The 25,534-nt window shown below is 35.9% G+C and overlaps 1 protein-coding gene across 1 annotated transcript in view; it reads right to left on the reverse strand.

The window, feature by feature from the left end:
- Nucleotides 1–1,974: 1,974 nt before the first annotated feature.
- The window catches only part of AMMECR1 (Alport syndrome, mental retardation, midface hypoplasia and elliptocytosis chromosomal region gene 1), a 37,617-nt gene continuing 14,057 nt past the window's right edge, over nucleotides 1,975–25,534 (reverse strand). The window contains exons 2-6 of the mRNA XM_009997238.1: nucleotides 17,765–17,879; nucleotides 11,154–11,244; nucleotides 9,898–9,994; nucleotides 5,845–6,380; nucleotides 1,975–2,649 (exon numbers count right to left, since the gene is read on the reverse strand). Coding sequence (XP_009995540.1) covers nucleotides 6,266–6,380; nucleotides 9,898–9,994; nucleotides 11,154–11,244; nucleotides 17,765–17,879 — 418 coding nt within the window. The 3' untranslated portion in view covers nucleotides 1,975–2,649; nucleotides 5,845–6,265. The remainder of the gene's footprint in view (nucleotides 2,650–5,844; nucleotides 6,381–9,897; nucleotides 9,995–11,153; nucleotides 11,245–17,764; nucleotides 17,880–25,534) is intronic.

Below are 25,534 nucleotides of genomic sequence, written 5' to 3' on the forward strand. Positions count from 1 at the left end.
CCAAACCTGAGGTTACTGGCAGACCTCACTATAGGACATAAATCCTTTAATCACTGTTTAAATATTCGCTGTCTTTCAGGTAAGGAGTTCAGGAAACAGTGTTACAGTATTATGAAGTTTCTCTATGCTTCTTGCGATCTTCTTGCCACAACTTTAGTGGGGTCTTTTATTTCCTGTTCTATGTCACTTTAGTAGAAAATTGTACAACACATACAGTTTTCAGCCCAAAAACTGTAATTAAGGTACATGGATCATCTCATGGTAAAGTAGTTTTAATACACTTCAGAAATGTTTCTAGCTGTAATTAAAAATAAATTTAAATAGACTGCAATAATGTTGTGACCCAATATATCTCAGACAAGCAGGCATTTAATTGTGTAACATTCCTGGCAAGTGCTGTTTCTGGAAAAGCAACATACAGGATATGTCCACCTGTATTATTATATATGCATTATTGATGTTTTAAGTTTTCATGCAGTTAGGAAACTGAACCAGGTTAATTTCTCTTGAACAGTATTAAGACTGATACAACAGCTGAAGTAGGAATTTAGTAGGAAGTGTCTTATGGAAACCTGAGATGAACTAAGCAAGCAATTTACTTTTTTCAGGCATGGATAATTCTCCTCTACGTATCTAATTGTTTAATATGAACAGACATTTGTACAAATATGCAAGTAAGAACAAGCAAGTTTTCACCTCTGAAACATCTAGTGGGAAACTTTCAGTATGAAGTTTTAGCTAGTCCATCTCAATGGACTGTGAGTTTTGGGTGGGTTTTACCCGATTCAAGCTATTGGTAACAAATCTGTGAGATGCTAAGATCAGCTATTTACTCAAGCAGGTTTTCCTTTCAGAGACATGTTTAGTTGTTGTTTTTTGTTAGTTTTGTTTTTTTTAAGGAGGGAGGTGGGTTTTTTGTTGTTGTTTTTGTTTGTTTTAATTCTTCTAAATCAAAACTTCAAAGCAAGTGGAGTAATGGCTGCATCAATCTTCAACATCTAAAGGTTACATTGATTGTATTGGTTTGTTTTCAGAGACTTTGAATCTACAAACAGGAGATCTAGTAATACTGAATTAGTCAAAGGCAAATAAACCTCACTTCTAAAATAATCTGGGAATTCCACAAATATATTAGAAATTTCTTGCTTTGTCAGTAGAAAACACTTCTCTGTGCACCAAGAGTTTGGCTCAGAGAACAAAGTTCTCAAAGTCACTTTACCTGTCTGGGTACTTTCTTTTGTCAACAGCTGGATTGTGGCTTTGTTGCAGAAACTCTCTAAGTCACTGTAAACTCTACAGTATTTTTTTTTGTTTCTGATAGCTTAGACATTTGCTAGATATGACATGCAAGAGATAAATCCCTCCTAGCAAAGCAAGCCTAGATAGTCTTTAAAATTACACTTACTACTGTAGGAGTAATATGAAGAAAGTGCATGACAATTATTTTAGGTGACACTTCAAGACATACTTTGATAGACATTTTGCCAGATTAAGTTGTTGAATAATGTTGCTATAAGTAATGTAAGTAATGTAGGTGATGTATTGGTTGAACCAGTATAACTGGTTCTGCAACAAAGTTGTGTTTTTAAAAAAAGTTTGAAACCACTTACCCCTGTCAGAGAGTAAGGAGCCCAAGCTGGGATGAAATTACATGTTTAAAGTTATACATAAAAACTACACAACTGACATGTTAACTGATAAAAATACTGATAAGTATAGTGATATAAATACTGATGTAACTGATATAAATGGTGATTTAACTTGGAGTGCTTAATGAATCACTTCTAAATTAGACTGAAAGCTGCATGCACCTGTTCACAATGTTCCTACAGCAGGCAAAAGGGAAAGATAGCATTAATCACAGGAAATATTTCTAACACCTCACTAGCCTTTAATGTTAAGACTAAGTGGAAATGCTGAAATTAAAAAAAAATTACTAAGCCACACAATCAAGCAGAGAAACATAAAAAGCAATGGCAATTATTTTTCCTTATTTTATTGGGTAAATGATTTAAAAGGTAATAACAATAGTGTTAAAACTACTACAATATCTTTCCACAGCCATATCTCACAGACCCACAGATAACCTTCTATATTTTTTTTTCTTTTTCCTCATTTTTCTCTTTTTAAAGCCGTATTTATATTAAAATGCCCATTTCAACATTTTCTTCACACTAATAGCAATTAAATGTGGAAGGAAGGAGGATCTAGTTATAAAGGAAGGGGGTTCAGGTAATCTGTGATATTATTGTAATCAATCAAGTTACTAAGGAAGGAAGGAAAAGACAGAGGCCTTGTAAGCTACTCCAGGTAGCTCTAAGCCCATTGTGTGTCACCACTGCATTAAAGATAACTCAAGATGCTGGTGAACAATTTAAAGTATTTTTTTTGTAACATATAAAACACTAAAATAACTTAGAAACTAGATCCAAATGTATTGAAAAGAATCAACTTTGATATACAAAAACAGTCATAAGTTGTTACAAAAGTTTCAAACAAAAGTTTGTTTTCTCAGTGCGTTTATGTACCAGCGCAATTACTGGGTCCAGAGCAAAGAAAGAGGTTTTTATTTTTTCTTTAATAGTAATAAAAAACAAGGAAAAACATATCTTTGTATATAAAGAATCATTGCTGGTTTTAAGAATACATGTAACCAGAAACCCTTAAATCTGAGAGGCACACTTTGGGTTTCCCCCCCTTTTTTTTTTTTTTAACCTTTTTATTTTTTAAACATAAAGGAAAGTCACCAGTTTATTTAAATGGAGGAGGTATTCAGACTCCCCCAAATAAACTTAATTCAATTAACATCACTAGCAAAAATCAGTTAGAAACTGTACAAAAATAAAAAAGTTAACACATTTAATCCTGCAGGGATTTTGTAAGGACTGGAAGGCAGGCTTTAGGAGCAGCATTTGGGCATGGCTGGAGGCTTCTTTGGTTTGTTCTAACACACATAAGAGATGTAACCTACTCCAGACAACAATTTTAGAAACCCGCACATTTGAAGACAAGTAAAGAGGTCCATATACAAACGCCAGGGTGTGCAAATGGATTTGGCTGCCTCGATTTCATAGTGTATCTGAGGTCAGAACTCAGGTGTGCCCTCCCCCTGCTGTGGTCAGCATTGGGGTTGAGATGGTGAAAAGTCAGTGCTACAGCAGTTGCAGCAGAAGGAAGGCCACTAGAAGCATGACTAAGTAACAGTTTCATGTCAAGTCTACAGTTTTGCTGTCTGACTCAGTTCACTGAACAGGGTTTTTAGAAACTAAGCAAAATAATTAAAAAAAACCCCAACAATCTCCTTAATGGAATAAGGCAAACTGAGTAGTGCTTATGAAAAAAATTAGCATTCCAACTTAAACAATGAAATATGCTACTTGGTTGTACCTTAACTTCTAATAAAGTCCCCCAAATTAAAAAATTAAAATAAAAAAAGAAATTCAAAACCCCACAATATATCTAAAAGGGCACTAAACATAACTATGAGGGAACAACATTTGTAAAAGCAGTTGTTCAGCTTTAAGCAAACAGACCTATTCTGTCCCAGTGCATGTCACAGTGAACTGCACGTTTTGTACAAGTAAACCCACAATTACACAGAAACAATCTGTAGCATTTTCAGCACTTGCATGCTGAGGAGGTAGGTGCCCTAGAAACACTGTCGATAGACTGATTATTCCAATCTTAAAAAAAAAAAAATCATACAATCTGATTGACCACAGACTCTGTAACAATTTTTTAATTAGTGATACAAAACTCTGGTCCAGAAGGGTCTGGCATTAACTCATTTCAAAAGCACACCTTTACAGTTTGTATAACACCCTTTTAACTATACTTTTAAGCAACAGCTACTGAGAGATAGACAAAAATGCATTGTGCATTATGCTGTATACAAAAAGGAGACAAAACTATCCTTTTCCCCCCCAAGCCATGGTGGGAAGTATTGCTGACCTTGTCCTTAAAAACCTGCAGGATTGTTTATTCATCAGTATATCATTATTACACTGGTAAGAAATTCTGTATAACATCTGCATATATCGAAGATTTTTTAAAAATCTGATATGATTTTAGATCCGCATGACCAGTCACGTGACCTGCTTGAGGTTGATTAGCACCTTTCAATACATATATATTTTTATATATAATAGATCTTTTTAAAAAACTTCTAACAATGAGCTCATCCAGAAGCATGAGCATGCTGTAACGAGATGACAGATAAAGATGGGGTTGAATGAATTATTTTTTTTTTTGCAGCAGAATGATTCAGTTTGTGCTCAGTTTCCCTATAAGGGCAAGAAAAGAAACAACACAATTCTTATCAGGTAGCCACTTGTTCACATTTTCCACTTGAAGACAAATCTGTTTAAAAGTGTTCCCCAAGTAGAAACAAGACAACAGTATCATCCAAAATAGCCTCTGTATAAACATCTATTCAATTTTGCAGCTTCTGGCTGGCATCTCTTGGCTCCTGAAATTTCAGGCCCTCTGCTTATAAATTAAGGCATCACAACTGAAAATGTTAATATTTGGACATCAAATGCTGTGGATGAAGGAATACCAAAGACCTTCTACAAGAACCTCCATTGAAATTACGTGGCAAAGCTAACCTCACATAAGGGGTGAGCATAATTTATCCACATATGTTTTTGAAACCTTATTGAAACATTTTTATAATTAGTTTGATTTTTTTAACTGATTTTATCTGAGTTTTTTATATATATACATTTTATATATACATTTACAGACATTCATTATTCAAAATAAGTGGAATTTCTGCTTACTGTGGTTCATTCATATTAGGAAGGTCTTTTCTATAATACATGGCATGTGTTGTCCCTAGAATATGCACTGAACTACAACAGGTATTTGTGGGAGTTCTGCAAGCACACAAGGAGCTAGCTCCTACCATGTCCTAGGCGTGCAAACACACCACGCATACCTTCTGCTAAATCCTATTTTTACAGCAGGAAAAAGTTACAATCAGTTTTCTTTCTTCTACTGTGTGGAGGGGTGTTAAGAATTATTACACAGTGCTTAGAGCTCTCAAGTACTATTCCTGTGATAGATGAAAACATGTAAAATTATGGCATACTTGTCCTGTGCTCAACAATCTTCTGTCTTTTTTAGACAATAGTTAACTTTATCTAACTATTCATGACTTGATAAAATTCAACAAGTTCAAAAACAGAAGAACAAAACAGGGATTTTTATTTTCCAAAATAGGTTTGCTATTAAAAAAAACGCCAACAACTCACTTTAAAAAAATCCCCAAAAACCTGACACCAGAGCAGACTCAATATAGTTTGCTAGAATGTCTGGCGTATTTGCTATATTTTTTCTATGAGTTTTATGTGTAAGTATATAGTTATGTCATAGTCAAAGGCACTAAAATCTAAATCCATTTCTTCCTAATATGACATCTGCTACTCACCAACCTGTTTCAAAAACAAATGTCACTCCTAATTTGAGATCATCAGAAAGGCATTGTCTCATTCCAAATGCATTATTATGACTGGGGTAGATTGGCCTCAATTCCCAGCACAGGATGGGAGATAAAGGTACCTGGTATCCTACCGGATTATGTCACACCCTATCAATTAGACCACTTGATTCTGAAAATGCTGCCATATTAACATCACCTCTTGTTGTACATGTAACTGCTTCTCTTAATCCAAAAAAGCATTTTGTTTATCAGCCTTGATATTTTGGTTCGGTGTGCTGGATCTGAAGATCATGTATATAGCTACATGAAAGCTGTGCTGTGGGGGTGAGATATTGTACAAACATTATTAAGAACATTATGAAAATGCAATAATTGTCTAGTATAATACCTGAATTGGATATGTTTCATTCCCTGTCACACCTACTAATGCAAAAGCCATTAAATGCCTTTTTGCTACGCAAAGCATTCCTAACTGTAATCCCTAAACTCTTCCTTCCATCCACAGTCACAGAAAGCCTTGATTGATATAATTCAATGTTAATGAAGTAGAAATTTAAAATTTCATTAAAAGCCCAAGGGCTATATATGCTGCAAAAAAATCTGCAGTGACTCAATAATAAAAAAAAGTATGGGATCTTTGTAGCAATGCAGTTTTCCCTCCCGTTGCCATGATGAGCTTAACCAACTTAGAAGCCTCAACATGGCAACGGAAACTATCATCATAAAATGGTACAGTAATAGAGATAGCTAGACCAAGAAGGGGCAGGGTCTCCTGGGAAGAGGTCTGCAGAGAGGTCCAGTGACTGGTCATGCGGCTCAGTGTCAGGAATAATGGTTGTATGGTGGAAGGGGGTGCCCAATACCATTTTGGAAGTGATGATGCTGACGATGGGCAAGGTACTCTGTGTAGCTCATGGTCATCTTCTCACTACGGTACCTAGGAAAAGAGTAAAGAAGGAAATTCAAGAACTGTTACCAGGAAGCTATAAGTAGCACTAAAAATTCTGCACTAGTGGTATATTTAAAGATAACAGCTCTGTACTGCTGATGTTAGGAATAAGACTAATTTCAGTTGCATAATGGCAGGGAGGGAACCACTGTGGTTGTCAGGATCATTCTTTAATCACATGACAAATCACAATTTAAGTGCTTATGAAAAATATTTTAAGCTAACAAAATGATTGCTTTAAGTAGAGGCAATAGAAACTCATGATGATTTATTGAGACTGTCCCGTATTTTCAGAGAACTCTCTACATAAAACCTAGGAGAAAAACTGTAAAAAAGCACCTCATATTTTTGGGCCATTTTTAAACAGTCAGTATGAACTGTCTGCCAAATTCTGCTTTTAAAATAATCCCAGCTACATTAAATTAGAGTTGAACAAGCTAAGTGACTTCAGCCACTCCTCTTTAAGTTCTGCCCAAAGGCCCTTCACCATCATGGTTGCCTTCCTCTGAGCACACTAATAGTCTGATGTCCTTATATTGAGGCACCCAGAACTGCACACAGGACTCAAGGTGAGGCTATACCAGCAGTGTTAAGTGGGACAATCACCTCCCCTGACCAGATACCCACACTGTACTTGATGTACCCCAGGACATGGTTGGCCTTTTTGGATGCCAGCACACACTGCTGACTCATATTCAACTTGCCATCAACCCAAACTCCCAGGCCTCTTTCTGCCGGGGCTGTTCTTCAGCCTCTCATCCCCCAGTTTATACAGATTACCTGTCCCAGGTCTTGCACTTACTCTTGTTAAATTTCATATGGTCGATGACTGCCCAGCTTTCTAGTCTATCCAGATCTCTCTGTATGACCTCTACACCCTCACCAGAGTCCACAGCTCCTCCTGGCTTAGTATCATGAGCAAACTTAAAGTATATTTGACGCCTGTGTCCAGGTCAATTCCAAAAACATTGATAGTGCCAGAGGAACAAGAGCAGAACACCTTCCACCTGCAGCTTTTTGCTTCAGTGCATGTGTTTTGGAGCACCAAAAGTGCCCATGCACAGTATTTGTTAATGATGTAGCAATTTAACAAATGGCTGCTGGTCCTTGTGGAGAGATTAGCTGCAGTGCTTCTGGAATTGATGTGAATGGCATGTAAGCTGGTCTGTGAATGAAATCCCCTGCCACTGTGAAACTAAACCATAAGCTTGGCAGTTGCTGAAGGTGGTTGTAAGTGGGTCAAAGCAGCCAAAGGCAGCCTGACTAGAATTGCATCTGCTTGTTTAAGCAGAGGGAAGAGAAAATACAGTTACTGTCCTTACACATTCTAGACCCCTGCAGTTGGAACACTTATTTCAGCTCCACTATTTTTTGTTTCTCTCCTTCAAAACATGGCCAGAACTACTGGGTATTACCTTAAAGTGAAGATAGTTAGCAATAGACTAGTTTGGATCAGCTTAAAGCTTTATTCACATACAGGGCACTTACTTTAATTCAGAGATTTAAAAAAGCACTTATTCCACTCTTCCAATAGATCTCTTACTGTATGACAAGAAGTTATTAAATTGAGGCTCTAAAAAAGGTTGTCTGATGCTGGGAAATAGTTACTATTATAATATTTCTGTTTCTAATAAGTCAGAAGAAGCTGAGATTTTAAGCAAGTATAATAGCCAAAAAAAAATTATTCTGAACATTAAAAATTATGCCTTCTGTATTCCACTTAACAGGCCAGTAGTAGTTTAGATGTTGTGAACTCAGGTAAACTAAATACAAGAGTTTTTGGTGGGTTTTTGTTCTGTTTTGTTCTGTGCTCACATGCCATTGTTTCAAACAAAATCATGTAGCTGGAAGAAAATGTGTGCTATACAGAGTTTTTGTTTCTTGGAAAAATATATTCCTACTGAGGTGTACTGATGCTGGTCATTTAAGAATTATAGCACTGTTACTAGTGCCCCCAGCTATCTACAGATATTCTTTCTGAACACAAGAAAACAAGGTGTTTAGCTAAATAAATTAAATGGAGATTGGGGTTCTGCATTTGGAAATTTAGCTGGATTCTGTACATCCTTCCTCCCTAAAATAACATTCAGAACAGCATGTTTTCCTAAACGACAGCTACTCCACAGAAATGAGGTTCCTACAAGAATCCTAAATTCTGAACAGCCATTGAGGCACAATGTCTTTGTTCTTCATCTACTAGATCACTGAACAACTCCTCTAATTCTAAAATATTAATTTTTTCTAAGAAATTTTATCGTCTAAACGTATTTGCTGTTACTACTAAGTAATAACAAAATTCATAGATGAAGATGACAAATGCGGAAGCATTGGGTTTTAACTATAAACAGGGAAGTCAAGTGAGGCTTACACCTAACTGGACTAAGAAGGGACAAATTTCCAAATAAATCAGGACACAGAAACTAAAGTAATATATACAGCATTTTTAGAACTTACCTTGTGACCCTATGAGTCCCTAAAAATGGATAGAAGATAGGAAGGGTAACAGTTCCAGACAAAGGATTCTAACTTTGTTATTTGTATTAGTAGTATGGTCTCTCTGAAGAGGATGAACAGTCAATTAATACCTTCCTTATGATGTAAAATTTAAAAAAAAATTGTCTCTCCAAGCATGGAATTGATAACTAAAGTTTAGCAGTCATTTTATACAGCAAGCTTTAAAAAGACTTAATTTTAGAGGCATTCTTATAGGCATTTACTCCTCCACCCTCCACCATATAACTACAATATTATGGGCAGAGTATCTGCTGCTAATTCTGTAATACTTCAGGGTTCCACCAGCCAAGAAGCCCTCAAGAACACATCTTATTAAATTAGCAAAATCAAAATACACTAGTGTGCAAGAGTGACAGAGTATGAAAACTAACATTAAATTCATGTCTTCACTCTTGAGAATTCCCTGCCATATTTTAATGACTACACTGACTCTCAAATCAGGTAGCTGATTTGCATACCTAACACCTGTTAAGATAAGGGACACCTCTACCTAACACCCGTTAAGATAAGGGACACCTCTACTCCATAGGAGAGAAAAATCAACCCAGCGCTGTCTCTGAGAACCCAACAGATCACTAGTACTGAGGGGCAGACCCATAGTGCAGCATTTGCTCAGCACCAACTGACAAAGCAAGGGTCCTTGTTATCAACAGCTCCTGAACATCTCTTACAGCCAATGAAAAAGCTGTAAAAAGTAAGAACCAATACACTGCAAAGATTTTACAGAATTATGAAACAGAATATGCAGGTCTCCAATATACATGTAGCCTGATATTTAACAACAGCCTTTTCTTTCTTGCTTAGTGCTACTAATCCCTATGCCAGGCACAGATATTCTCAGAAATCCATACTGTTATTGTGCAAAGAAACAAATCATTAATAATATATACAGGAAACCTTACTATTAACATCTGAAATAAGCACTTACCAGGACTGAACACATCACAGCATTAGAAAGCAAGGACTTACTGTAGTATCCCATGATGCATACCTGGTTAGCTTTATTGTTTTCCTGAATTCATTAGTAATTGGAGCTTTGTAGCCTCCTTTCCTCAATAAGGAATCTATGGTTTGAATGTGGTCCCATCCTGTTGAATTTCACAATAGTAAAGATTAGTGAGATATATAGCAAAAAGAATAGATGTTGCAAAAATACAGTACAACATTTTTGTTACTGACAGTGACAGTGCACTGCTGAAGCTTTCTACAGAACACAGATAATTCTTCCCTACTTAAGAACAGTTGAAGGAAATACAATGTATAGGATTTCTTTACACATAAAGTTTGCCATATAAACAACATTTTTATCCCATACTTGAAATATTTTGAAAGTGGACCCACTATATCCAGGTGTCCTAGTTTGGGGGAAAGATACAAAACTAAATTTTCCTGAAGCATTTAAGTATGATCACATATCACAATCACTTTATACATTGCAAGTGGCTATGATGGTATGAAAAAATACAAGAATTATTAGTTGAACATGTGTAGAGAGTAAGTATCACAACTTTACAGTGATATTTCTAATTTCAGAACTACTACGCAATACTATAGGTGGCTGGGTAATAAAAAAAGTGATGGATTAAAAATACAGATTAATTATTGTTCTCAATAAAATCTTCATGCTACTCAAAACTCCTATTTATCCATTTTGAAAAGCCTAATATTTTAAGTAGCTGCTAGACGTGTTATTTCCAGAAGACTGAATTACGTTGGTCACAGTGTTACATTATTTTGGACTTTCATATGGGAAGTAATTTTCTTCCATCCATCAAAACAGCCAGGCAGCCAGTGTTCATAAAAGGAATTAAGTACTAGCAGAAAGTACCTAACTGAAAAAAATCAAACTTGCTCAGTGCAGATTCAGGGATAAATCAGCTGTTAAGGTAATGACCAGACATCCCATCACTTAACAGAGTTTTTGCATGTCACTAATACCACAGCATGCCAAAAACTGGCAACTTTAAACAGCTGTGAAGTTGGTTGACAGCACTGTACCACCCCCCAATACTGTATTTCCTACCAGCTACACAGCATTTATTACTTGTTTAAAAAACAGCTATGGCTTGCTGCATTCCTGTAAGGGAACTGAAACAGACATATAATTGGCATTTTATATAAGAGTCTTCTTACAATTAAATATTGCTCCATCATCTGACATCAGTGCAAGGTCAAATACTGCATTTTAGATTTATATGCATGTTTAAATTCTTCACCAGATCATATGAAATAAAGTGCAACAATGACCTTGCTCCTTTGCAACCTCCGGTAAGTAGGTGGCGGTGCGTTTTGATCCTTTTTCATTGATGAATTCTATTCTAATACCATGTACACCCACCTGCAAGAAATTGGCAGCTTTTTTAGCACATTAAAAGCAAAAAAGACACAATAAATTTCTAACATGATAAAACCCGAAATGTGAACATTTCAGTGGTGAATACCATTTTTCAAGGAGTTTCAAAGTTGGTACTGAAGCAAATGTAATCTTTTCGAAAGGTGTTCACCTTACAGCCTTGTAAGGTCAATAGCAGCACACATATGGTCCTCAGCTCCCCACCTCAGAACTTCATTTCTGGTCTGAAGGAAAGACAGTTGAGATGCAAAAGTCCTTCTGTCTCTAAGCCTTCTATCTGCAGTGTTTCTGCTGCTGAAATCACCTGGTCACCAGATACACTCTGAAGGCAACCAAGCAGCTAGCAAATCTATTGATGGTTCAATTAAGCACATTCATTTTTCTCAAAGTAACGACAATTAAAAATTTGTCACATGACAAACTTGTGCCTGGAGCCTTCAAAATGTCTGCAAATGTATGACCTGAAAAAGGAGATAGTCCAAAGCATTCAGCTTCAAACTCCTATTTCTATGCTACTGAGTACTCTAATATGACAAAATGCCAGTATGGAAACCAAAATTACTAATACTAAGGAGTTAGATGTAAATAAAGCTGAACTGCCAGAAAAAAAAAAAAAAAAAAAAAGGAAGTTTAAAATCCTAATAAACTAGGCTAGGCATCTTTGCAAGGCATTGTTTAAGCATCTCTGTTTTCAAGGTACAGTAATTGTGTTGGGAGTACCTGCACTCGGATCAGGCATGCCATAATAGATATCCCGTTGCCAGCAAATTTGCAGTTGTTTTTGAGTTCTATGCATAAACACAAAGCATTAGTACATGGACATTTTTATTTTCATGCCCACATAACTAAAATGTTAATTCCATTTAAATCTGAAGTTCATAACCTTGCATGTGGGCATGAATAGTTTATGTTTAAAAGGATATCATGCTGTTTGGTATGGCACTTCTTTTTGGACACAAAATTAACTGAAAAATACTGTAACAGTTTTTCCAGTGATAACCTATTTTACTGTAACTGTATGACAGTCAAAAAGCAATTAAGTAATATTTTAAAAGCCCTAGCAGTTGTTCAATTAACACATCTGTTTATATTAAGATGTTATTTTTTAATCCTTATACATGTTATAATCATGGGGAAATGGGAGGAAGAGTCTTCTGGCTGGCCATGGCCTCAACAATTTTCCCCCATAAACCTAATCTTTCTTAAATTGGAAAAATTACTTGGAGATTAACAAATGTAGTTCACTGCAAATTTTAATGTGATATTTCATTACCAAACGCTTCTAAACCTAACTTTCATAACATGGATATATAATCACTACAATGATAAAATCTGTATAATGAGATGATGTAATTATGAACCCAAAGGACCTGTAAGTAAAACAAGACAGTGTTAGAAGCTGAAATGAACCTACCAAGTTTATTCCAAGAACAGAGTTAGCAAATTACCAGCTGCAAAAGCTTACTGTCTATATTCAGTTGCCTAAGCACTAAGATCAAATCTTTTCAGGTTTTGCACACCTTCAAATCCTGCAGAATATTAGATTCTAAATTCTACACAATTGTTTTGCATAATAGTGGTCCTGTAGTATTCATGAGAAACCAACCAGAAGCACAAATGATGTATTAATTACGATGCAACATTCAAGCAGTAGGTTAATTGCATTGCACTGGATGTTTACATTAACCATTAATGGACTTTTAGGCTCATGTCTGTAGAAGAAAAAGATTTAGAGCAAAATGAATAAGGCAACACAATTGCACCCACAATTCCTCTGGTTGGGAAAATTTCATACCATTCTGTGAAGCATGAATTCCAACTGCGTAGCTCAGCAGTCCTCTTAGTCCAGTGCAAACGGCTTCTCATTGTTTAGCTCCAGTTGATCTAAACCAGGCCTGAGTTAAACAAATGGAAGCTACATGCAGCAAAATAAGAATGTTCCATGCTAAGATTGGCACAGGCATAGTTAGGAATTTATTTTGACTTCCACAGGAGACCAATGTTCCTGCATTAATGAAAACTTCTGGGAAATTTCCCATAATATTCCTTTGTAAGATGGGAGGTAATGGGTGGGTACGTGTTTGGAAGGCACTAACTGGACTGTACCTGGCCTCCCAAATGGAGAGGAATCTTTTTGAGACTGTTGCTGTTGGGAAAGCTAGAGGAGCAACTTCGAAAGGCAACAAACCAATCTCCTCCAAGTTATACTGTGTATACTGTATACTATGTATCCAATACTTGTGGATCTAAACTTTTTGGCTAAGTGGCCAGAGGCTACCTAAAACCACGTCCAGTGACAATAATAATTAAAAAATACCAACCTTTCACTAAAACTAATTGCATTAAACTACAATTTTTCTTTTACTTCTGGAGTGACTGACAAAATTTCAAGACTTTACTGTGTGTTTATACACATTCATATTAATTTCTGCACATTATTTTTTAATTATTTCTTTACATACATCTCAGGATGGGGAAGAACAGACACAGACTACATTTATTGTTTTGCCAAGCTCTTCCTGCCCTCAAGCAGATCCACACTCCCACCCAATTTAGTGTCATCTGCAAACTTAGTGAGGGTGCACTCAATCCCCTCATCCAGATCATTGATAAAGATACTGAACAAATATTCCTTCTGTTTTAATGGAGGCTGAAGACTACTTAGCGAGATATGCTCTCTGCTTCATGACAAACATTCTTTTTTTAATGAATCATTTATTTATATATGTGGAATCACTGAATACCATCCAAAGACAATAAAATACTGAGATCAAGACACTGTTCTAAGTTGTAAGAGGTCATGGTGCCAGTGCACTTGCAGGAAGGAAAGAATTTCCACACCTCCTGAATGTACCAACTTTGTCAACAATGAAAAGCCACCTTTCAGTCAACATTATTGGCCAGAACTATTTGAGCTAATATTTAAACCAGTGCACACAGGCTAAAGACTTTTGTATCAACACAGCAAGCATGTACAATTCTCCAGATGTTTCTTCACTGAAAAACAACAACTTCAGGGCAAAGAACACTTCCAAGGTATTTTAAGGAAGAGCTGCAGGTCAATTCTAGTTATTTATTACCCTGTTGGAAATTACAATACTCTTTTCCAGTAAGTTGCTTACTATAATTACATACAGTCATAATGTTTTGTGATGTTTTAATAAAAAGAAGGGGGGGGAGAGAGTCTGAATTAGCAAGGCTGGCTTTTACCTTCTAGCAAACCCCCCCCCCCAGATTGTTAATGAAATTAATGAAAAAAAGTATGAAAGAGAAGTAGATACACTTTGCTTTTTTTCCTCTGTATTTCTAGGAAAAAAAGAAAAAAAAAAAAGGAGAAAATAAGAAAAAAAAAAAGGACACAGGAGTTACATTAAAACTTTTGCTATTGCAGCACACCTTGCAGCCATACCCTTTACAGGAGGCAGAGCCCCTAGCAACAAGGCTGGAACTGCAAGACCTACAATATGATCACACATATGCCATTTCTGGGATCTGAATCCACTCTCAGTGCCTCCCAAGTGTAGGCTTATTTGCCCAAATTGCAGACGTGGGAGCTTCACAAGCCAAAGAGAAGTTCTTTCTAAAGGACCTAAAAGCCACGATACTTCACAGCAACCTATTAAAACTCTTCTACATTGCTTCTTTCAGCGTGCTGCTAACTATACACAGTGCCCAGTGCAACATGAGATGCAAGTATATCTACTTCAAGAATCTACAACAAAATTAAGGCATCCAGTGGCAGAAATTCAAATTTGTGCAGGAAGACTTGGTAGAAGGACAGATCAAAAAGATGAGCTTAAGGAGAACAGAAATATGGAAAAAGCCGAGTTTATGCAGGGAAACACATCAAATGTGTTTTAAAATGATTGGTCTTTATGACTTCTCTCCCAAGTAGTCCTTTGATAGGTGATGTTTAATAAAAGAGTAGTACTATTAAAAAAAAAACAACCAAACAACCCATATCTTATGATTTTCTCATGTTGTCCCTTTCTGTGAGATGGAAAGGCTGTGAAACTTGACCCCAGCAGCAACTGAACCTCAGCAACATTTCACAGGTTCTGTCCAGCAGAAATAAAACAGTTCACACATGCCCAGTTGTTTGTTTCAAAGCCCTCCATCTGTTCCACTACTGAAGTGCACTGCAATTCAGATAGAGTCACATGTAAGGGAAGAATGTTATAGTTTAGGAAGCCTCCTCCTGAACCATGGTGCTGATGTGGTCCTTTAAAGGCTTGTACTTTTCTCCAAGTTACTTTTATAAAAGGCAAAAATGGCAGCAATTTGAAAATTCATATGAAGGTAAGAGCAGTCATATCTCCTGTTCACCTGATTGTATTTTCTGCTGCAAAAGGATCTTGTGTTGCTTTTTACAACTGTGATATATATATATAAATAAAATATGGAAAGATAACTCATAAATCAGAGGAAAGCAGATTTATCACTCTGCTTCAGGAGACAGGAGGTATTCCTTAGCTGTATCGTCAAATGATCTTGTCTCTAAGCCACCAGAGCACTGCAAGTTGTCCGAATTGGCACGTTTGACATATTGTGACCTCTGTCAGCAAACTGCTGAACTGGCTCCCATGAGACTGTAAAAGCAGCACACCTACAGAAGAAAGGTCTCCTAACCAGGCTGTTTTTCAGGATGACCTGAAAATTAGCATTACATGAAAAATGCAGAATCTCTCTTGACATCATACTCTAGACATGCTGAAATGTCTTTTAGCCATTAATATTGCTTTTAAGGTAGCTGCAGTTTTGCAACATGGATGACATCAGCTTATTGATGGTCACAAACAGTGATAAGTCATTCTTTTAAGGTACAACAATTACAAATTCTGTCTTTCTCATATTTATACACACATTCCTGCCCCTTCTGCATGGAAAGCTTGTGGATCATCCACAACTATATAAGACACAATCACTTGAGAAGCACATTTAACTTTTAGGAAAAAAAAAAAGGAAAAAAAATCAACAAACAAAACCCAAAACAAAGAATGGAACCCACTTTGTGACCACTTCTTTGAAATCCTAGGAATTTGCTAGAGGTTTTAAAAAACTGTCATTAAAAAACCTGAAGTTAAACAGGGGAGAGAACAACTACACAAATGGATAATACAGGACTGTTACATTTTTGACCCCTCCATTCTTCCCTCCTAAGTCAGGGCTTTTCAATAAGAAGAATCATGAGAATTGATAAAATCACTCAGAACTGACCAAGAACTGCATTAAGCTTCTTTACACTGTTGTTGAAGTCTCAACTATTCTGCAATAAGGCCTAGAAAGGACACAGAAAGTAAAAGTCTCCTTTGTTTCACACCAGTATTGGAGTTATGAATCAGGAGTCTCCCAAGGCACAAAGTTAAAACCAGTCTTTCCGAGGGAGAATGGATTTTTGAACTCAGGCTTTGGTTTCAGCTTCTCTTTAATGATGCATATTTTCATCATCTTAGAGGTTATTAAGAGAATAAAACAGCATCTAATAATATTTATAGACTACCACATGGAAAGAGCTAAATGCTGTTTCATTATGCACTTTACTTAAAGAGACATTTTCTGAGTGTATTAATAGTATGATTTTTAATAAATTATAATAAATTAAATTGAAAACATCATTATGATTACTACCAGAAGTTGACCTAGTGAAGCAGAGAAATTCTACCAGTTTTAATTTTGACTTCTAGCTTGCTTTAGTATTTAAAGTCACTACAGTTTTGATTACTTGAACACTTTGTTTGAAGTACTCTAAGGGCTCAAGACAAACTCCTCTGAAAAAAGCTTCTTGTTGAGAATGCACACACAGCTTCATCTCAAATTTACTTTTTGGTCTGAATAATTCTGTTTATGGTGAAAATATTGATAAACCCAAAGGGAACTTACATTCATCTTATTCAGAATTACATATCAGAAGGTAAAAAGCCCTTGTCATTATGAGTTGAACAGAAAATGCATTTTTGTTAGATTTTCAGCTACTGTAAAATTCAGAATGCTGAGGTTACTGCTGGATACCACCATGCTGACAGAGTAGGGCCTCTTACCATTTTAACAAAAAAGAAATTTCTATTAAATATACATTAGTTATGTGCAAGTACAGTAAAAAGCCTCTTTTTCTCTTAAGAAATCTTAAATGTTTAGTAGAACTAAGTCATTATTAAAGGGAAATACTGTAATTTTTGTGGTGTCTCTGGCATTATAACATGTCCACTATCATGGACTAGATAAGGCAGCTTGTTTTGCGATTGCTTATTTGTTTACTTCGAGTGCCTAAGTGGGCAAGAATATGACTTAATTTTATGACTTTACATTTTCATGGCTCAGACTTTTAAGGAGATGACAGTTCTACCAAAAGGATCATCTGAATCTATGCACAAAACAATGCAAAACAGTGCAAAACCAGTGGCAACTACACAAAAAAAACCCTGCAGATAATTTAAATGGTGTGACTTCTGCTATAGATGTTCATGGTATTAAAATAAGTTTCTAAAAATATATCTGACATCCTTACCTCCCAGTCCATGTAGTCACATACATCTTCAAAGTTAGTGAGTAGAGACACTGAGCAGAAAAGCCGTGGCAGCTCATCCCTCGTCATTGGGGGGAAACGACTATCTTTAAGGGCACTGTTAAAGACAAAACAGAATTTCAAAGGATTTTTTTTATTATTTTTTTTTAAAGTTCAAAATCTAATGAATCAACTGAAAAGTGTAAAGGACAAAAAAAATCCTGGTGAAATGATGACCAGTTGTATAATCCAGTTGCCAGTGTAACACACTGACCAACACTCCCAACTTTTTCCTCAGACATTTGTTTCAGTTCTTGGCTGGCCAGTCATGTGGTGCTCTCAGGGTCGTTCCTGAGCTGATTTTGCTACTGTGACAATCGTATTAATGAAGCAGCAGAAAGTTTTTTTAAAAAGTTACAAAAGCAGTAACTCTTCTACCTGCAGTTTAGTTAATCCACTCAAAAAAGATTAAACTATGCAGCATAAAGTAGAGGGGGAGATTCTATAGCCTGCAATAATCAAACATGTAATAGAGTAATCAAACTGGAGAACTTAACTATTCAGTGAAAAAAAATCTGAAAGAGAATATTCTTTAAAAAAAAAAAAAAAGGAGTAACAATATTCATGCTTACAGGCAAAAGTGAATATAAATAGGTAAAAATATCCTACAGACCTGTAAACCTACAGGATTTAAGATCTTCTGCGAAGCAGAGGTAATGATTAGTACAGGGGAGCTTGCAAACAGCTAAACTAATCCTCAGGCTAATGTACAGGTCTATAGACAAACATACTCCTAATGGGGGGAAAATTCAATGCAGAGAGGTGCTGATCTGTGCACATTCCAGCACACTTTGAAAAACAAAGCAGTTAACAGTAAGCGGTACCAGGAGTAAGAACATTTGTAAAAAAATACTTGCATCAGTTAGGTTAAGAGCTAGTTAATCTGGAAGAGGGGAGGTTAAAGTAAGCACAGTATCTCATAATTTTTTATTTTCTTAAGGTTTGAAATATCACACAAATACAAACATGCTTATCCCCAACAAAACCAATGATCTGCTAACTGAGCTTTTTGACAAGTACAGATAATTTAAGATTAAGAGACTTACTAAAGTACTACCAAGTTCTTCATGTGTCTCATTGTTTCATCTAACAATTAGATCATTCTTGCTTGTTTTATTTGGCATTTAGCCAGTGGTTGCCATTAGTTGATTAAATTATTGCCATGGCTGTGGTGGTTAGAATATGGCTCAAGTCTCTGCACCACATACCACCCATTTTATACAGAGAATAGTGCAACTTCATTGCAGCAGACCAAATATGGATGCATAAGCAAAAAAATACAAAGGTTTTTTTTAAAAGAAATCATCATGGGTAACCAGAAACAGCTTCCCATCATGAACTCATACCATACACCAAATAGTTAAAATGGAAACCTTTTTCTGGGGCAGGGGGAAGGCAGGCTTTTTTCCCAGATACGCTACAATTGCACAAAAAGAATATAGCATTGAAATTTAGACTAGAAGCCTCTCTCCAAGCTTGGGTATTTTTACCTTACGAAATAGGTCAGAAATGTAGATTTTCATTATTAAGACAATTTCATTATATAATTATATTTATTATATTTATTTATCTATATATTTATTTAATTATATAATTATATTTATTATTACTTATTCTATGCATTATTTAGGAGTAATTCTAGGCAACCCCAGGTAAAGTTGCCATACATGTAAGAGACAGGGACAGTAAGTTACAAGCCAGGATAAATCTTTTGACATTTATGTAGTATAGACAGGTCTACATAGACTTGTGAAGACCTGGGAACACTAAGGAGATTTAAAGCATTATACCTGTGATAGTGGTTTTCACTGAAGTTGTATCAAAACATGATATTCTCCAAGATTTTGTTGATGTGATTTGCAAAGCTAGCTTTGTAGCTACTGGGAAGCAGGTAAAGTTACCAGCTTCCCTTGCCTGGTGTTTCAGTGCAACATCAGAAATTCATGCATGCAGCCACAGCGTAACAGCAACACAGGAAAATACAAACAGCTAATTCAGCCTTCATATCCCTCCACATGGCAGGGGGGAATATATGTATATATGTAAAGGGAGGATACTCTGAACACAGGGACAGCTCAAACCAGAAGACCATCTAGCTTAGTATTAAATAATAACCAACAATATTAAGTAATAACCAATGTAAGAACACAGTATATATGCACTGGTATTTCCTGGAATACTCTACAGGAATCCAGCTGTTTATAGTTAGGTATTTTCAACCAGATGCTGTATCTCTGCACTTAAAAGCTTTTAATATTTTATGCTGTCTTTTACTAAAAACACAAAAAAATTATCTTAAGAAACTCCAATACTGTTAAAATCCATTTCTACTACAAGTTTGCTTATATGCTTACTTGCTTATTATTTCTCATTTCCCTGAGGTATCTTGTACCTGTATCATATAACCAATCTATCTGCATACACTGCTGAAAAGCACACAGAATTCAGCCATTATCCATAAGCCTAAACATTATCTCTGTGGGTAGTGAATAAATCCCCATCCACTGACTGTACTGATGTTATCAACAGAGGAAGTGGGTGGCATCCAGGAGAGTCCTCATGGGCAGTTGTGCCCATTGTGCACCTCCTGAGCTCTCAATGGTTACAACAGTGGCATCACCCTCAGAAACATCAGTACAGTTCACCACTTATCAAGGATAAAAAAGCTTGGATGAGCTTTTACTGTTGATCTTCCCATTGCGGGAAGAAAGTATCAGTTTCTAGAGGCAGCAGCTTGGCACTTATCATACACTTCATATACTCTACAAAGATGACCATATGTACGTTCAGACTTTTGCCTCACTTGTCATGTTACTGTGCCTCCTGGAGACCAGTTCAAAACAAGCATAAAATACAGACAATGTAAAATATATATTTATTTAATTATATAATTATATTTATTATTACTTATTCTATGCATTATTTAGGAGTAATTCTAGGCAACCCCAGGTAAAGTTGCCATACATGTAAGAGACAGGGACAGTAAGTTACAAGCCAGGATAAATCTTTTGACATTTATGTAGTATAGACAGGTCTACATAGACTTGTGAAGACCTGGGAACACTAAGGAGATTTAAAGCATTATACCTGTGATAGTGGTTTTCACTGAAGTTGTATCAAAACATGATATTCTCCAAGATTTTGTTGATGTGATTTGCAAAGCTAGCTTTGTAGCTACTGGGAAGCAGGTAAAGTTACCAGCTTCCCTTGCCTGGTGTTTCAGTGCAACATCAGAAATTCATGCATGCAGCCACAGCGTAACAGCAACACAGGAAAATACAAACAGCTAATTCAGCCTTCATATCCCTCCACATGGCAGGGGGGAATATATGTATATATGTAAAGGGAGGATACTCTGAACACAGGGACAGCTCAAACCAGAAGACCATCTAGCTTAGTATTAAATAATAACCAACAATATTAAGTAATAACCAATGTAAGAACACAGTATATATGCACTGGTATTTCCTGGAATACTCTACAGGAATCCAGCTGTTTATAGTTAGGTATTTTCAACCAGATGCTGTATCTCTGCACTTAAAAGCTTTTAATATTTTATGCTGTCTTTTACTAAAAACACAAAAAAATTATCTTAAGAAACTCCAATACTGTTAAAATCCATTTCTACTACAAGTTTGCTTATATGCTTACTTGCTTATTATTTCTCATTTCCCTGAGGTATCTTGTACCTGTATCATATAACCAATCTATCTGCATACACTGCTGAAAAGCACACAGAATTCAGCCATTATCCATAAGCCTAAACATTATCTCTGTGGGTAGTGAATAAATCCCCATCCACTGACTGTACTGATGTTATCAACAGAGGAAGTGGGTGGCATCCAGGAGAGTCCTCATGGGCAGTTGTGCCCATTGTGCACCTCCTGAGCTCTCAATGGTTACAACAGTGGCATCACCCTCAGAAACATCAGTACAGTTCACCACTTATCAAGGATAAAAAAGCTTGGATGAGCTTTTACTGTTGATCTTCCCATTGCGGGAAGAAAGTATCAGTTTCTAGAGGCAGCAGCTTGGCACTTATCATACACTTCATATACTCTACAAAGATGACCATATGTACGTTCAGACTTTTGCCTCACTTGTCATGTTACTGTGCCTCCTGGAGACCAGTTCAAAACAAGCATAAAATACAGACAATGTAAAATATGCTTGTGTTCCTCAAAATCTTTTTACTGGTCTGAGCTGGGCAGAATGAAAAGTCACTGTATAATTCTGTGCTGGCATTCCTAATTAGTACAGGAGACTTTGTTCTGTTAATTTGATTGAAGGATTATTTTTTAAGTATTAGAATGTTATTTTCCAATCCTATTCAATGCCATATTATTCTGTTAATTCTTCCACTAGAAAGTCAAAAGGATTTTTACAGAACTAAATCTGGCATATTAGATACCAGGTTTAAAAAAATTATTAACTCCATCATTTTTCTGTCAAATTTAGAATTAAGGAAGGGTAAGTGGAGAGTAAAGCAAGTTAGAAAAATTAGGCAGACTTCAAAACCACTTTTAGTGAAAAAAACCCCTGATTTTAAAAGCATTTTCTAAACAATCTGTTCTTTATTCCTTAATGCCTAAAACTAATTTATATATATTGCCCCTGACCAAATGGAAGTACATGGTAGTGAAGAGGTGAAAAGCAGCATTGCCAAGCAAGGGGAATTCTAGCTGCCCAAGAAAATGGTGTTAGTTTTTCCACATTGGACTTCTGCTCCATGGTAAAAGTGAACCAGCAAAGTAAAAATTGAATCCTGTTCCAAGAGAACTATTTTTAGACACAAAATGCATGAAAGCACATGCATAGTCTTTCTAGTTAAATATACTTTATTTATGCAATCTTGGGTGTCCTGCTAAGATCAAGTAATTGCCAGTCAAGAAAAACACAAAACCAAGTGTTACTCAACTATCAGTCTTTCTTCAGCTAAGTCATGCTATACAAATCTCAGCTTCTCCTCAAATTAAGTTTATTTGGCCATAAGCTCTTGGAATAATATGAAATAATAATGAGCAGGTGAACCAAAATGCAATACACCATTGTGTTGTCCATCTGTGATTTCTGCAGGCTATCAAAATGCTTTAAAAGGAATAAGTCAGACTCAATCTTTAAGAATCTATGGCTTTTAAATGTTAGGCAGCAGATGGGTAACAAACAGTAGGACACAAATTGGAAAAAAAGAAATAGGAATGGAGCTACATTACTAGTTTAGAAGTGCCTGAAAAATCTTTGTAATTGTGTTTAAAGGATCCTTTAATAAAGTTTGTTAGCATATAAGCATAAAAAAATAGTAAAAAAGGATTTAGGTGTAGATGAATGAAGGTATTACATTATATGTTTTATATTTTATTGTTTGCTATTAAATGACAACTATTAACAGGGAAATTTTTCACTTAAAACTCGTTTTTTGGTGATAGTCACATCTACAGGCCTGAACTGGATAGAGAGTTTAGGCAAAATTGGATACTATTTTGTACCTTACTAGAAATTACTTTGGGGGCTTAAACATGACACAGAGAAGGTGATGCAAAGGAAATGGTCAAACACTGGGCATGATTGAAGTAACACTCACTTTTATAGGAAGTGTAAATGAGGCAGAGACATTATGTGACTCAAGCGATTTTGGAGGCTTGCACACTGAGTCAGTGACAGAATCCAGAATAGAATCCAAGATCCCTGACTCCTAAAAATCTTTCTGACGGCCTCTCTTTCACAGTCTGCTCACCATGTAGAAACATAGTTCCCAGAGCATTAATAAATTTAATAAAATTCATCCAATAAAAAAAATTTCTCCCATTACTTTTTCAGTTCACTCTGCTATAGTTAAGTTTCTCTTAACCAGTTTCTGAAATTGAACACAGTTAAACCAAACCACAATTTTTTGATATCATACAATTCAAATATCATCAGTAGAGCTATGAAAAATAGGCTACAGATCTCATTTTACAAACTATTTTCCTTTTCTGATAAACCTTCTGATAAATAGCACATGGGCGCTACTTTTAGATGGTAGGCAAAGAACTTAAATTCTATCAGCTCCGAAAACCCCTTTTCACTTACCTCAGATTAAGTATAACCCTGAGATTCACTGAGGAGAATGTGCTTAGCAGAATTACCTTAAAAATGCATCTAACAAAGAAATGGTCCTTTGTCAATAAATTGAGCCTAAAGGGCCTAGATACTGTTCTTCAATTAATTCTAAACATCACGGAATTGAGTGGCAAAGTCACTGGATTTTAGATAATAGCAAAGAGATGGTAGCACTTGGTGCCAGGGTTTCAGAAAAAAATATGGCAATAATTTTTATTTTCCTACTGCTAGGTTACTGCTGGGTTAGTGATCAGTGGAGTTAATTAATATATTTACGTTTTCATTCAGTAACTTCAATGGGAAGAAATTAAGGCACACTTAAGCAGATCACCAGTATTTTCCTAATGAGAATCAGCTATCACAACTCAGTTTGGCATAGACAAGAAAAAACCTATCAGCTTCCAAGTAATGATCTGCAATTAATTTTTGAGCCAGAAAGGCAGGGCAGAGTGTGCTCCTCTTCAGAAACTGAAATAATTATGAATAGAATTCTCCAAGCTTTCAGCGTAAGAGATCAGACAGCCTAACACAACCCACGTGACAGCCTTCTAACAACTTCTATTTATGACCAGCAGAGTTTTGTCTACTTAAATGGAGATTTCAAGGAGTGATTTACACGCATCAACAAATCACTTGAATGCAAGGAAAAATAATTTATTTATACTGGTTTTGGGTTTGTTTGGTTTTTTGTCAGACTGGAAAAATTTCCAGGAAAAAAAACAACTGTGAATGACGTGTTTTTCCTGAACCCTCCCTTACATTAGGGAGACAGAAAGGGAAAGAATAACATTTATACTTCCTGCACATTATGTTGCTAAGTGGCAGTCACAGGGCAAAAAAACTTGCTGACATTTGGCATAGAAATACTTCTGTGAAGTTCTGAGCCTGTTAGCACTGTGCAGCAGGTAACAGCAAGAGTTGTCAGATGAGAGAATTAAAATATTGGTCTGGCATTGTGGTTCCCCAATCAATTATTTTTTAACTGAACTATACCAGAAAGTCTCCTCCTGATCTCTGTCTAGATTCAGATATGTATTTTAATAGGAAGAAGGAATATTCTAATAATCTATTTTAGACAGTTTTTTTAGCTTTGGAAAGAACAGCATTCCTCTAAAAGAAAATTCAGAGAATGTATAGAAATTTTTTAGAAAGGTTCATCAGAAAAGACAACCTCCATTAATTGACTAGGTAAGACAATTAAGGTCTCTATTTTAGTTGGCCTAAGTTTTACAGGTGCCTAAAATAAACTGTCTGGATGTCCTCCAAAATGACTTAACTCTCTAATAAATGTGGAAATTGTTAGTTAGTTAATATCAGCAAGACTAGAATAGTTACAGGATGCAATACACTAAGGCAGCAAAAACATCTGGTTTGAATTTGGGTATTCAGACTTCTTGCAGGTGGCATAGCAATGCTGTAGAAGACATTAATATAATACCCTGGTTTAAAAAATAAGTAGTATCTTGTAAGACTAGACCCAGAAATGGAAAGAGATAACAGAAGTTTACAGTGTTCTATTTAAAATATTTTCCTAAAAGAAAACTTAAAAAAAAAATAAATAAAATCCACAAAGTAATATTGTAGTGTCCTGATTACATAAATAAGAAGCAAAGT

This window comes from Chaetura pelagica, unplaced genomic scaffold, assembly GCF_000747805.2.
Source record: "Chaetura pelagica isolate M959 unplaced genomic scaffold, ChaPel_1.0 scaffold344, whole genome shotgun sequence".
NCBI classification, from domain to species: domain Eukaryota; kingdom Metazoa; phylum Chordata; class Aves; order Apodiformes; family Apodidae; genus Chaetura; species Chaetura pelagica.